The following is a 15,950-nucleotide window of genomic DNA, read 5'->3' as shown; positions in this document are numbered from 1 at the left end:
CACCTGACAGGCATGGATGCTGAATCTGAGCCATAGGTTGCGGATGCTGGAGGAAGTTAAGGTTTTAATTGCTAGTGCCCTCTGATGATGATATCTTAGTTATTACTGGTCCAAACTTCACCAAAATTGCATGGATGATGCGTCTTATGATACAAATGCACCTGATGGGCTTGAATGCTGAATCTGAGCCATAGGTTTCGGATGCTGGATGAGGTTTAGTTTTTTGGAACAGGTCACATGTTTTATAGATGATAGCTGCATAGTTGATTTAACTTTATTATAAATTAAATGCAGAGGTTGCTTCAGAAGCAGAGCCTGATCTCCATTATCAAGGATGCTAAAGAAATCTCCTACCTCACTCAAACCAGCTCGATAGATAGATGTGTTTGTTGATAAATGATATAACATGATTCCTATGATAAAGTATTGTATGATATGAAACAATATTGTTTGATATGATACAATATGATATCATATGTTATATTATAAAAAGTTATACGATACGATATGATATTGTATCAATTTTTTTGATATTTTATGATATGATTATGTATCATGATATTGTTATGTATAGTATTGTATATTATGATACAATATTGTATAATATTATATTGTATTTTTAATTTATCATTTTATCACATGATACAATTACATAAGATTCTGCAAAATATTATATTGTATCCTATGATACAATATTGTATATTCTATAATATTGTATCATACGATATTGTATAATATGATATTGGTTTCAGTAATATAGAATTATATCACATGAAATTGTATTATATGATATTGTAATATTATATAATATTGTATCATACGATATTGCATGATATGATATTGGTTTATATGATATATTATCATATCACATGAAATTGTATTATATGATATTGTAATATATTTTATTGTGTCATTTGATGCAATATGTATAATATAATAATGTATTTTATAATATTTTACCATATCACATAATATTGTATCATTTGATAAGATACAATGTTGTAATCAAATTATATTGTATTATATGATATAATATCATATAATGTATCAAATATGTTTCAGTGTCATTCAATACAATATCATTCTATATTATACAATATAATATCATGTTTCAGTGTTATGATGTATTATGTAATATGATATTGTAATATGATACTATATTGTATTATATTTTATGATATTGTATTATGTGATCAAATACAATAAGGTATAACACAATACAATGTCATATCATACGTTACAATATCAAATCTCATTATTGTTTATTACGGTATTTTATTTATTATATGATATATATTATATTAGAAATATGACATGATGCAATATTTAATTTTATATCATTGTATTGATTAACATATGAACATATGATTATCATAAAAAAATTTATCAGATGATATACGATATTTTGTCAAAACAGAATCCATGAATATCCAAGATCATAAAGTATGATTTTCATATAAAATGATAAAGGTGGTCTTATGAAGGTGATGTCTCATAAGGGTGATGCTCCGTCTCGGTGAGCTTAGTAATCTATGATTACCTATGTTTGTTTAATGAAATCTATTACGAAAAATTTAATCTGAAAATGGTAAAATGGAATTTGCTGGTACTGTGTGCGTTAGCTACTTCAAGGGACTTGGACAGGATTTTTGATCTTTTTCTTATTTTATGCATAAAATTGTTTACTTGCTCATTTTGAGTGATTGACCAAAATTTGAATGTTAGAAGTCAAGTTGTAAGAGAGTTACAGAGGTAAAAAGTCATTGTTTTAAACAAAGCTCGAGTCTTATATTTGTTTACAAATAATGTAAAGTATGGAATTACCATTTCTTTGACCAAATGACTCGTGGCAAACAAGGTAAACTGATCAATGTGTTTTTAGATAATATGATCAACAGAAAAAGCAACATTTGATGGAGACTTTTACCAATAAAACACATATGTAAACCATAAAAAAGCTCAAGCTTTGTTTACAAAACAAAGATTTTCAAACTCTTAAACTTGCTTATAACTCAATATTTTACTTTCAAATTTTGATAAAGCATTAAAAGTATCCCTAGTAACCGTTCTAAACATTAAAATTGGAAAAATAAAATTTTTAAATTTAGAGCTGAAATCGTGTTCTTTTAAACGTTCCTTTAAACGCTGGAGGGGCCCTGCGCCTTCTAGCACTAAACATTAAATTAAATTATATCGAGTTTCTACCATGATTTCGTTTATGAACTCTGTTATAGAAGTCTTGTTTAAATAGTGTTGATTGTTATTAAGGTCTTCCGTTTCCAACGGAAGACCTTATAGTGATTGTAATGTTTCTTATTATTATTATTATTATTATTATTATTATTTTTTTTTGTCCGTTTTTTGTCCGCAAGATTTCTCAGAGATGGCTGGATGGATTTTCTTGAAATTTTCAGGACTGACAGAAAATTATAATATCTCCAGGCGATTTTTTCATTTTTTCAAAATTCACTTCCTGTCGTCCGTTTCCTGTCCCGCGACAAAAAGCTATGGACAATGAGATCTCAGAAACGATAAAGACTTGAACCTCAAAACTTTGAGGGATGATAGACCTATAGTTGTAGATGTGTTTAAACTATTTTGTTTTGTTCGTCGTAACTTCCGGTCGTCACCGGAAGCTCTTCAAAAATTATGCTTTTACGCATTTAATATATTTCTCGGAGAATTGAAATATAAGTATAAATGCTTACATATGTCATCTATCCGATGATTAATAAACATAAAAATTCTACTTCCGGTGAGATATCTCAAATATCTCATGAAGCCTTTTTTAAAGTAAATGTTTGAACCCCGAGATCTCAGAAACTGTAAGTGATCAAAACACGAAACTTACAGGGATGATAGACATTTGATAGAAGATGTGTTTAACCGTTTTTATTTGGTTGACCGTCACTTCCGGTCCACACAGGAAGAGTTCAAACAAATCAAGTTTTTTAAAAGTTTAACTCGATTTTTCAGAGATGCATGGATGGATTTTCTTGAATTTATAGGACCGATAGAGAACGAAAATATCTCTAGGCATTTTTTTCATTTTTTCAAAATTCCCTTCCTGTCGTCCGTTTCCTGTCCCGCGATAAAAAGCTATGGACAATGAGATCTCAGAAACGATAAAGACTTGAACATCCAAACTTTGAGGGATGATAGACCTATAGCTGTAGATGTGTTTAAACTATTTTGTTTTGTTCGTCGTAACTTCCGGTCGTCACCGGAAGCACTTCAAAAATTATATTTTTACGCATTTTATTTGTTTAACACTGAAATGATATAAAGGTATAAACGCTTTCATATGTCATCTATCCGATGATTAATAGACAAAAAAAATTACTTCCGGTGAGATATCTCAAATATCTCAGGTAGTCTTTTTAAAACAAATATTATGACAGCGAAGTCTCATAAACTGTAAGTGACCAAGACACAAAACTTACACGGATGATAGACATTTGATAGAAGATGTGTTTAACCGTTTTTATTTTGTCAACCGTCACTTCCGGTCCACACCGGAAGAGTTCAAACAATTCATGTTGTTTAAGAGATTTACTGCTTCTGTTTGACAAAGTAAGACAAATTGATAGTCAATTAAGTCCTGTTGTCTAATGGTTATGAAATACTGAGAGAAGCAATGTCTTACAGTTAAATTGATACATGTATATCAAAACGGAAGACCTTTTTGTTGCTTTTGCAACAAGAGTCTAGTTTAATTTATATATGTAAGAAAGAGGGTCAATGCAATTGTTGTTTTTGACATGATTTTGTTTTATTTTTCACTTTTCACTTAATTATATTTCTATATATATCTATCTTATTGGATTTCTATTATACTTTCTATTATATTTGTCCACCGTTGTGCGTCAATATGCGTCAATTAAACCATTTTGATCTCCTTTCCAATAATTATAGGTGTAAACAAATGTGAGTCGTAGGGAAATAATTAGTGATGTAAACGAATATTCCAATATACTCGACTACCGCTCGGTCACGACGATCAACGACTAAAATTTTCCTAGTCGATAAAAAAAAAAATTGAAAATTTTTATTAATATTGAATAAAACCTTAATGAAAACAATATCAGTCTCAGTGTGTTTGTTTTTTATACCAATTAGAACCATTTTAACAAGACCTTGAACTTTTCGTAGGATATCTATTTCTTGCGTTAAAACAAGTTGAAATGACGCTGAAATATGCACAGATTGCGCAGTCATAGCTCAAAAGCCAGACATATCTTGTTGATTTCAAAGAGCCATGGCTGAGTGGCCAGCAATGACAGGCCAACGACACATTGATGTTTGACACACAACCATCCAAATTCCAAGCTCTTGTTAAAATGGTTCTATTTGTTGATAAAGGTGGGGACAATGAATCTACTTTGAACAAGACATGTTTGAGTTGCACAAGCGTCACAATGAAAAGGGAAAGGCAAGATAATTACGAGCGGACGTCAACACTAAACTGCTTTCATTATATTTCAGGTTAAATTCATCTATTTCATATAATTATGTTTTTGTAAATTATTTTTGACTTAAAAGTAGGATGTATGTGATATTAGCATTATTTTCTTTGAATATGAAAAGGACACGCAGTTCTAAATGAATAATATCGAATGAGTGTTCAGGTTGCACATCACTATTAATTTGTACTATATATTCTTACCAAAATTAAGCAACTTTAGACACGGGTAGCGAGTTTAAAACAAACTTCAGGGAAAATCCCTCTTTACAACTTTTAAAACAATCGTTCCTAACCAATTTAGTGGCAAAAACACACAACCATCCACAAAGGCACGAGAGCTTGTTTACATCAAAGTTACACATGTACTTGAAAATCATGTCCGAGCCTTTTCACCCCCCTGCCGAAACAACTGGCATCAAATATTCAAGTGACCTCGTATTTTTACAAAAGTGGGAAAATCAGGCATTTTACACTTTGTTTTTCATCTCATAAAATAGGACAATCCCTGTCGCTGGCGGAAACCCCCTAAAACGAAGGGGAATTCGGGAATTATTTTGCCTCGGCAAGGCGTTGGATATCTCCCCCCCCCCCCCCCTCCGAGACATAAAGATGAACTGTTTTTTTTTTAGATATAGTTACATGTATAATATTCTATTTTTGCATCTATGCATTGTTTATAGTAAAAAAATTATGATGCAATAAATATCGCGTGTTGATTTCGTCAACAAAACAGAAAAAGGATTCCAAATCAAGCAACAAAGCGCTTAAATACGTCCAAATCTTGATCTTTTACTGTGCTAACTTGAAAATTTTAGGTATGGATATGTCAAGACTCCATTCTAAAAATACTTTAAATTAAAGGAGAAGTTTTCAATTATTTTTATAATTGATTTTTTATAATAGAGTCTAGTCCCATTATGGGCCAAAATTAGTATTTTTCAATAAAGCCTTCCCTCACTAAATTATAAAGCTATAAAATAAATGTTATTCACCATATATGTATGTTTGAAATACCTGCAGTACGCAGCGTGTTAAGCGTTTTAAGCGAAAAGACAATCCTACTTGGCACAAATGTTTGAATCATGACGATCGTTTTTCTTTTAATTGTTTTTTGCTTGTACTTCCTTTTTAACTAAAACAGGGTATTTTTCCTTCTTATATTTGTTTCTTTATATATCATAAAACTATTTTGAAAAATTTCTAAAACCATACAATCAAACAACGACTAAAAGTATATAATGTTCATGCCCTGCAAAGCCAAAACCGTTTGCACTTTTATCGATTGGGATATGTTGTAATGTTTAAAAAAATAAAATTTGAAACAAAGGATAAAAGTCGGTATAATTGTATCTTTGTTTATACATTGTGTATCGGAGAATGAAGTATTTCATTCTACTGCTTTTTAAATTGTGTAAAGTTCATAGGTTACATGTTTTGACTAGAAATGAGAACAGCATATGATTTGTTTGACCCGAAGACACAAATGTTGCTCACGGCCAAGGACACCGTTTTCGTCTTGAAGTCCAGCTTATCACATGTTGCCTGAATTCCAGTTAATAACTGTTTTGATTTTAAGTAGCAACCATCCATTCAGCTTTTTCAGTGGAAGCCTCCTCAGGTAGTGTAGATTCAAAGTTGTGAAAATCATGATCCCTGGGAGTAGGGTTGGGCCACAATTAGGGGGGGGGGAGGGTCAAAGTTTTACATAGGAATATGTTGAGTAAATCTTTAAAAATCTTCTTCTCGGAAACTGATCAGCCAGATGATTCTTTATAATTGTTAAGACTTTGGCCGAAGGAAAATTCACAAGAAGGTTCAGAGTTTGATGTAAGTTTATATCCCATACTGTAAATTCCTAATTAAACGTGAGGAGTTTATTTTCGCGTAGAATCGCAAGAAGCACCCTTCGCGGATTTTAAAATCTCGCCATTATTTTCTGAGAGTTGAGAACCATAAGAAATAAAGAGCAAAGTTCCACGTTCGCGATTTTATATTCTCGCGATTTGATACAAACCAGCGGGGTCGTGGAATTAAGTCCTCGCGTAATATAAGGAATTTACAATATATAAACAATTGTTAAGGATATTTTTGAGAACTGCAATACTCAACATGTGATATGACTATAAAATCATCCTGTTAGAAAAAGGACTTATGATTATAAACATAAGAATATCCAGGGGGGGGGGATGGATTTTATTTATACAGGATCTACATCTATTATTGTACATTGTCCAGATAGTTTGTGACTCCATGAAGCTTATTTTATCATACCTATTGTTCCTCAGGTGAGCGATGTGGCCCATGGGCCTCTTGTTATTCTTGATACTACATTAAGGTGGCATGGGACAGTTTTTTGATACAATTCCTTGTAGCCAGGGGATATGTGTTTTTTGAACTCTGTAACTAGAATTTCCTCAGTTCCCATTCAGCACAAATACTTTTAATTCACTTGTTATAAGGCTAATCACCAATTTCTGAAGAAAATTACTAGTCAAAACTTGTAAAATTTCTACATACTGGTATTTATGAGATTTAGACCCTTTCATATTTTGCTAATTTTTCATGATTTTTCAGCTTTTTAGACCTCCCTCAGCTAATTCCCTGCAAAAGGATTGACCTTCTGTGCCTGTTGCACCATCACATGTCAGAAACTTACCGGTGTATAGTTTACAATGTCCCATCCACCTACTTGTCGTGTTATTTTACCTCCCGTCTGTCACTTGCAATTTCACTGTGTAAAGTCAACACAACAGTCATAGCCGCAGTTTCGCATTTTACTTCTGATTCTCATGTACATGTACCTAACATATGGGGCCAACATATTGCATGTCTATTTCAACAAGAGACATCCCTCTAACTAATGATAATCATTAAAAATCATTTCATGAATTTTAGCAACACTCATAAGCCTTCAAGTACAGCAACTCTCAATTTTACAAAAATATTGACGGGTTGTACTTTATCCAAATCTGTCCTTTGCTACCTAAGAAGCTGTTTTATATTATTATGCCTCTTTAATAATTCCTTTCAGTTTGTCACTATATATTCAGTGCATATTATTTTATTTTTGCATAGTATACAAAGGGTTTATATATACATTCGTAGTGTAAGCATACTATATGCTGAAATAGAGCAAGGCAAATGTTTTGTTGGAAAATCTGATCATTAAAATGAATATACCTGGTAGTCAAACTAAGCATCAGTAAACTACAATGGATAATGTCATTGAAGTTACATAAATGTTGAAGATTGATGTCTTTAGTATAGCTGCACTGAATGAGTTGTTTTGGTATGATTTAGACTCAAGTGACCTATGACTGTAATGTCAGACTCATTTATATGTAGTCCACATACTGTAATATTAAATCCCGATAAGAAATAATGATGCAAAATGTTATCAAATAGCTGTTTTAAAATCACATTGCAAGATTTGAGTTGATGATCAGAGCTATAGTTCATGTACATGTATATATATCAACAACAAAAAGTGCATGATCAGATTCTCTTGACACATGTCTTTCAGAGTCCACACTGTTTATCAATGTATGCTGTGGCGTAGTCGCAGGAATCGTGTCGAGTTCACTGGCTAATCCCACAGACGTTCTCAAGGTGAGCTTTATCGTCAAAATAAGACTTGAATACAACTGACCAAAAAATGACCAAGTTGTTCATTATTGCTTAATGACTAAGACAAAGACTGAAAGTCTTAATTTTATATTAATTAGGTCATATCTCAATTTTATAATTAATGAGATGTAAGAAAAAAATACAAATTTCATATTACATTTACAAAAAAAAACCAAAACTTTAATTTGGTCATCCTTTAAAAAGCAATTAAGATAAGATTTTCTAGATGGAAGTTCTAATTTTAATTAGATTGTTTTATGGTGTATGTGTTTGAAATTTGTCAAATAATTTTTTTTTGGAAAAGACATGAGGATGAGAGTGACAGAGACTTGTCAGAACAAGATTGGTTGAAGATTTTTTTTTCGTTCTGTTTCATTCAGGTGCGGTTGCAAGCAATGACTGAGATAAAAAACAAAGAAGCCATGACTCAAGCCTTTAAAAGAATATACATGGAGGAGGGCATTAAAGGATTGTGGAGGGTAAATTTCCATGGATATTTTGCAAGAATACATTGTTTCATTAATGCTGATGTGTAGGAAGAGAGAGTAGGATAAGAAATGTCTGGAATTCAACATTTCTAACAGTTAGAATAAGATATTAATTTGCAGGTTGGTTTGGTAATTGAAATGTACGGTAGGACCTGTGCTTTTATACTATGTAATACATTTTTTTTCACAGTTTGTTTCAAAACCCTGTGTTTTTCAGCTTATTTAATAATTATTAGATATTAAAGAAATTTTCAACACATTTTTTTGTACAAGTTTTATGAAAACATCAAAGAAGAAAAAAAGGGTAACTTGATATACCGTATATCCGATAATTTTTGCGATGATCTAATTTTCGCTTTTTTCGTGATCTTTCTTTTGATCGCAAATAATTGAATACGCAGAAATTATATCCTGTATCATTTTCTATAAAAAAACCTTTTTATATTGTGAAAATTTACTGACGCAAAGTAAAAATGTTACAGATTTTCTCCATTGTCGCAAATTTTGTGACACATGAAAAAAACCGGATATACGGTAGTCTAAAAATGGCCATGAAGATCCAGCGCTAGCTCTTAAATGTATTCAATGTCATAAATCCAAAAATTTACAAATGTAGACTTTGAATGGCGAAAGGAGTTAAAAATTAAATGTGGTAATTACCAGTATTTACCTGTATTTTTGTTTGCTTGTTTTTCTAATGACAGGGAGTGGTTCCCACAGCCCAGAGGGCAGCTATTATTGCAGGAGTGGAACTTCCTGTGTATGACTTCTCCAAGTACTGGATACTGAAATCTGGATATCTAGAGGATAATATAGGAACACACTTCATTTAAGATTCATTTAAGGAATAAACAGTGATTCAAAAAGTTCACAGCCAGGATATGAAGTTGGTTGGTCACAAGATCAAATCCTGTGAAGCCCAAAGGGCTTCTCAGTAGATTTGTTGAAATCTACTGAGAAGCCCTTTGGGCTTCACAGGATTCGATCTTGTGACCAACCAACTTCATATCCAGGTGAACTTTTTAACATTGCTGTTTATTACTTATATTTACATTTGAGAAAGACAAATCGTTCACTGTTAAAATTACCGAGATTTTATGTTTACAATAATCCAAGCGATAAGCGCATGCTATTATCATTTTGACGCCATGAAAAAGTTCAGACAGAATTGGAACATTTTCACTATTCTATAGGTATATCTAAGGAAACATATGCATGTATATGTATAAAGTAAAAATGTACATGGCTAAAGAATAATGCCAAGCTATTATGATTCTTTGGAAATTGTAATATGGTATATACATGTATATCCACTAAGTTTAAGGTGGTATGGGACATCTGTCAATATATATGTGGAGTAAAGTACATTATAATTAAAATACTTTCACCAGTTTAGAATTTTCGAATTTTACAATATTTAACGAAAAAATACTTTTTAAAAATATTTTGAAAGGTAAACTTTTTCAAATCCCAGATGAAATTCTTCTTTTGAACCACTGAGCCAGCTTCAGTCAAACTTGGCATTGAGCATCTCTTTATATTAAGGGGATGTACCGGTAATTTTTAAAAAATAATATGGGACATACTATTTTTCAAGAAAAAGTAAGAAAGGATATGTGAAATAATAATGGCAAATTAATGAATAAATATTTGGGGCCATAAAATTTGAAGACTTTATTTGCTGCTTTAAAATAATTTTAAATGATAAAGTAAAGTATATGTGTAAGTATTTTAAAACAGATAGATAAAATGGCAGACAGGACAAATATATTATGTCCTTGATCTTCAATCTTTATTTTTTTTGTAGTATGATCGAATTATGTTTGCATAATTACATTCTTATGGAATTTATTTAAATATAACATTTATGTTTAAACTTTTAGTACATTTAGTATATTTAACTGCTGAAGAGAATTGATACAGAAAAAGACATCAGATTAAGGCCATTGATTGGCACTTTGGCATTTGAACAGTGCAAGGTTTAAAATTTAAACTATTAAATTGATTTTAATTTTATACCATATATCCTGTTATTTTCACGTGAAAAATGGGGAAAACGTGTACATTTGCCATGTAAAAATGATCATGAAAAGGCAAAAATTAGAGAAAGACGTTAAAATTACCGGACATTCGATAGTTTATACCAATACAATTATTTTGGTCCAACATTTAGACAACCAAGGGTCTATCAAATTTTTCATCTCAGAATTGATACTACAATGGCATTTTGAACTAACTGGTCATTTATCCATTAAAATAGTGTACCAGGATTCCCACATTAGAATGAAACATTTTCTCCATTACTGTGCTCAAAATGACCAGGAAAATTGGGCTGGGAAAAGTGAAAAGAATTTGTTTAATGAATGAATTCTTTTTTTTAGATCTAGCTTTTTTGCCGGACTGGCAGGTGCAATTTTTTCAACTCCAGTTGATGTTATTAAGGTTTGTGATTATACCTACGTGAGTAAAAGTAGCAAAATTGATAAATCATTAACAACAATTTACACAAACAAGGTATTTTGAGAAAGTCTAAGCAATTGACCATTTAACGTGAAGAAGTATTCTGAACTACACTACACAAACAAGGTATTTTGAGAAAGTTTAAGTAATTGACCATTTAACGTGTTAAGTATTCTGAACTTTAGATTGGACCAAAATTAAGTAGGGTAAAATTAAGTAGGGTAAATGATTGAACAACTTGATTTGCACACATTCTTCTGACTGGTGAGTGTAAACATGATGTTCATTCATCTGTACTTGTTGTTTTTAAAAAAAATTCCTGGGTTAAAATGGCACTTACCTGATGTGTTGAAACATAGTGAAACAAATAAAATCGAAATAAACGTAATTCATACAAACTCAATCCTTTTAAAAACAGTGTTTAGAGGGTTCCTGTTTATATAAGTTCTGTTCATTATGTATTCTTTTAAAAAACCTTGTGAAATATCAGATTGTGCCAATTAACATTTCTCAATGAAATAGAGCCTTTCTGAAAATAAAAGCTTCAAACATATATGATAGATTTAAGGTTGTTAGACATACATTGATGACCATGAAATACACTTATCTTCACAGACAAGAATGATGAACCAAAGAAATTTGATAGAGAAATCTCCAGCTTCCCAGATCTACTCTTCCTCCATGGATTGTGCATTACGGGTGAGAGCTGATTGTGGAATCATTTATATTGAATTTGTTGTACAGACTCAATTTTCGTTGGATTCGTTGATATTGTAGTTTCCTAATTAAACGCGAGGAATAAATATCAACGTAAAAAAATCACGCCAAGCATATCTCGCAATTTTAAAATCTTGCTTTTGTTTTTCGGACATTCTTTTAAAAAACCTTGTGAAATATCAGATTGTGCCAATTAATATTTCTCAATGAAATGGGGCTTTTCTGAAAATAAAAGCTTCAAGCAGATGTACACTTATGAACTATGAATAGAATTAGGCTTTTGTGATTTTATATTTTTGTGATTTAATGCAAACTGTTAGAATTACAGAATCAAGTACTGGTACTTGAATAAAAAAAAGGAATCTACAGTACCCTTTACGGGAACTAACAGCTCAGACGAATTATGTAACTTTAGTGTTTATTCATTGTTCAAAGATAAAAATCCACGAAATTATATCCAAATAAACCTTTAAAAAAAAGCTGATAATCCTCAAAATTGGCCCAAATGAATTTAAATGATTCCACAGTACATTTAGATATGTATCTCATTCATGAGCAAAACTTTTGATTAAATTCATATTAATGTAAAACAATGTGTGTTTATCAGTGAAGTTGTTAGTTGAAATTGCTCTTAATGCTTTCTTTTGTTTGTTTACAGACGATTAAAACTGAGGGAATTCTGGCTCTATACAAGGGGTTCATTCCTATCTGGGTGAGACTAGGACCCTGGAATATCATTGTATCCTTGGTATTAATTTTTGACTTTGAAGCTATGGGAATTATGAATTGTACAATGACTGTTTACTGGGAAATATTCGCCAAGTTTAATTTTGGCCCCTTTTGCCTTCATTGTCTGGGCAAATTCAAAACAAATTTAAGATACATGTACCAAAATCAATTAGAAAGAACCACTTGGCAGTTTACATAGTGGAATATCCTCCAAGTTATGTTTTATAGGAAAACATTGGTTATTCTTCAAATAGCGGAAAGGGATGTAAAACAGTAAATAAGTAAGGAACTGTTATACATTTGACCTAATATCCGATATACCTCCGAAAAGCTTTATTAAATTTTTGATTTCTTGTGTTCTGAATGATAATACATGTACAAAGAAGGTTGTTTTTAGTTCACCTGAGCTAAAGGCAAAAGTGCAAAATTTGTGTACAGTTCATATCTTTTTAATGGGGAAACGAGGAAGATCTTACTTCAAACTAAGATTGCTTATCATCTGTGAACATGTAGATCCATTTAACACTTCTGCAAACTGTTCCACATATTTGAAGGGCATTATAAAAACAAAAACCAAAACATGTGCAAGACTTTATCTCATTTTAGAACTGGATTTATATTAACTGAATATATTCTGTTTTAAAAAAAAAATTTCTGAGCAACTTTGTCAGTTCTTTATGACTTATGAACAACTGAAGAAGGTGAAATGAAGAGGGTAAAAACGGGTGATTCACACCGCCTGAGGAAGGGGAAGTGAAGAGGGAAGAGGGTGAAATATGACAATTCACAGCGGGTGATGGATGACGAGAACAGCTGAAGAGAGTGAAAAATAAGACAATTCAGACGATATAGGTGGTGGATCCAGAAAAATAACGTGGAAGAGGACATACCCCCCCCCCCCCCAAAAAAAACCACACACAGATATAAATATATATATATATATATATATATATATATATATATATATATATATATATATATATATATATTTGTGAAGTGGCTATGTGTATCGATCTGTTTTAGCACGCTTTCACACAACATATGATGACATTTTCTTTAAAATAAGTAAGAGCATTGATATTTTCAATGTAGACAACATTATATGTGGTATGTATAGTCATATTGATGGGTGTTTCTATCGATTGCATAAATGAAATGTATCAAAGCAAAATGAGCTGTCTCAGTCTGGTAACGCACTTTAAAAGAATAATGCACTTTTAACCTCTTAAGATATTTTTCTAGATGCGTTATTTGGGAACAAATCAACCCACTGGGAAAAATGTTTATGTGTGTGCATGTAAAATGCTTCAAAATACTTAAAAAAAATTTCTTCAAGTGGGTTAAGTTTAGGGCCAAGTCAACGCATTTTGGTATTTTTTTTTTCATGAAAGTGCGTTATGAAGGTGCATCGACATTTTCTTTATCATCAAAAACATAACGCCCTTTTCAAAAAATGTTTTCAATTAGTCGATGGTATGATGACTGTAAATACTAATGAACATGATTTACCGTCGTTGAGGACGGGGATCCGGAGGGTCAACCAAAGATACAGTTCAATTGACATTCATCGTTCAAACTGATTTCATGAAGAAGGTCCCCTATCGCTCATTTTTCCTTCCCAAACATATGATGTTACGCACCTTTGGGTTAATGTAAAGATCGAAAGAAGGGATAAACTTTGCTGAAAATCAAGTACAATGATAAATTTAAAAAAAATATGCTAAAAAAGTGCAGGCCAAACAATCTTTTCTTCAGTGGTATCTTAAATAATCTGTAGATGTCTAAACATATTGCTATAAATCATTTTTGGTATGACTCAATCAAAGATTATTTTTAAAGGAGTGTTGCGTACATATTCACAAGGTATAAAAAGGGGGAAGAAACGAAGGGCAGTTGCTAAGCAATGTAGGTTGTCATATAAATAATACAAATCTCACGACTTATACTTTTAAATATGCAAATTGTTGAGCTACGTTAGTTTATGAGAAAACTTATTTAAAACGAGAAACAGTTTTTAATGGCTTAGAATTCCTTGGGTTTTCTTTTTAATACAAATGTATACATTTAGCGAGTTGAACTAAACATTTACATTTTTCGACGATATCAACGCACTTTGGAAAAAAAATACAATTTTTTAAATATCGTTGACTTGGTCAAATATTTAAGACAATTTGAGAAAAAAATTGTCAAATTGCGTAATTTTTTAAATGTGTGTTGTTAATGATATGCGATTTTCATGTTAGAAATTTTTATTGAGAAGTTGCAATTTCATTCTTGTAGGACAAAAGGCTTTTGATTTGTTAACTTTTGTTTAAAGTCACACATGTATGTTGGTGGAATATAATTTTACATCCAATGAGGGCCCCCAAATAGCTTTTATTTGGGGGCCCTGATTGGATGTAAAATTATATTATACACTTCAAGTCCTAATCTCGGGGAGATTATATTATTAATTATAATACAATGTAACAGGTTTTTAGAGCAACAAAATTTACTATGGCAATAAAGCATAATTATCATAATTTAAAAATGATCAAAGATATAATTCATAATTTATATTCTTTTTAAAAAGCCTTATCCTCATATGATGGTTTTGTCACATTGCCTGGGTTACGTATATACCATTTAGACAAATGTTTGTATCGTAATGAAATCCATTTATAAATCCATATCTCAGGTGCTGTGTTGTTGTTAATGATGGTTTTTGTTTAATGAAATCTATTACGAAAAATTTAATCTGAAAATGTTAAAAGTGGAATTTGATGGTACTGTGTACGTTAGCTACTTCAAGGGACTTGGACAGGATTTTTGATCTTTTTCTTATTTTATGTATAAAATTGTTTACTTGCTCATTGTGAATGATTGACCAAAATTTGAATGTTAGAAGTCAAGTTGTAAGAGAGTTACAGAGGTAAAAAGTCATTGTTTTAAACAAAGCTCGAGTCTTATATTTGTTTACAAATAATGTAAAGTATGGAATTACCATTTCTTTGACCAAATGACTCGTGCAAACAAGGTAAACTGATCAATGTGTTTATAGATAATATGATCAACAGAAAAAGCAACATTTGATGGAGACTTTTACCAATAAAACACATATGTAAACCATAAAAAAGCTCAAGCTTTGTTTACAAAACAAAGATTTTCAAACTCTTAAACTTGCTTATAACTCAATATTTTACTTTCAAATGATAAAGCATTAAAAGTATCCCTAGTAACCGTTCTAAACATTAAAATTGGAAAAATAAAATTTTTAAATTTAGAGCTCAAATCGTGTTCTTTTAAACGTTCCTTTAAACGATGGAGGGGCCCTGCGCCTTCTAGCACTAAACATTAAATTAAATTATATCGAGTTTCTACCATGATTTCGTTTATGAACTCTGTTACAGAAGTCTTGTTTAAATTGTGTTGATTGTTATTTAATTTATATATGTAAGAAAGAGGGTCAATGCAATTTTTTTTGA

General features: G+C 31.2%; 1 protein-coding gene across 1 annotated transcript; it reads left to right on the top strand.

Annotated features, from left to right (window-relative positions):
- The first annotated feature begins 7,970 nt into the window (after nucleotides 1-7,970).
- On the top strand, nucleotides 7,971-13,382 carry LOC128181573 (mitochondrial uncoupling protein Bmcp-like). The gene is made up of 7 exons (XM_052850028.1): nucleotides 7,971-8,074; nucleotides 8,473-8,571; nucleotides 9,285-9,409; nucleotides 10,962-11,022; nucleotides 11,656-11,739; nucleotides 12,416-12,496; nucleotides 13,158-13,382. Exons 2-7 carry the CDS (start codon nucleotides 8,488-8,490, stop codon nucleotides 13,194-13,196), a joined length of 474 nt encoding a protein of 157 aa, XP_052705988.1. The 5' UTR covers nucleotides 7,971-8,074; nucleotides 8,473-8,487; the 3' UTR covers nucleotides 13,197-13,382.
- The last annotated feature ends 2,568 nt before the right edge of the window (nucleotides 13,383-15,950 follow it).

The sequence above is a fragment of the Crassostrea angulata genome, chromosome 4, assembly GCF_025612915.1.
Source record: "Crassostrea angulata isolate pt1a10 chromosome 4, ASM2561291v2, whole genome shotgun sequence".
Classification (NCBI taxonomy): domain Eukaryota; kingdom Metazoa; phylum Mollusca; class Bivalvia; order Ostreida; family Ostreidae; genus Magallana; species Magallana angulata.
The sequence above is the reverse complement of the archived record's forward strand: the minus strand, read 5'-3'. Positions and strand labels throughout refer to the sequence as shown.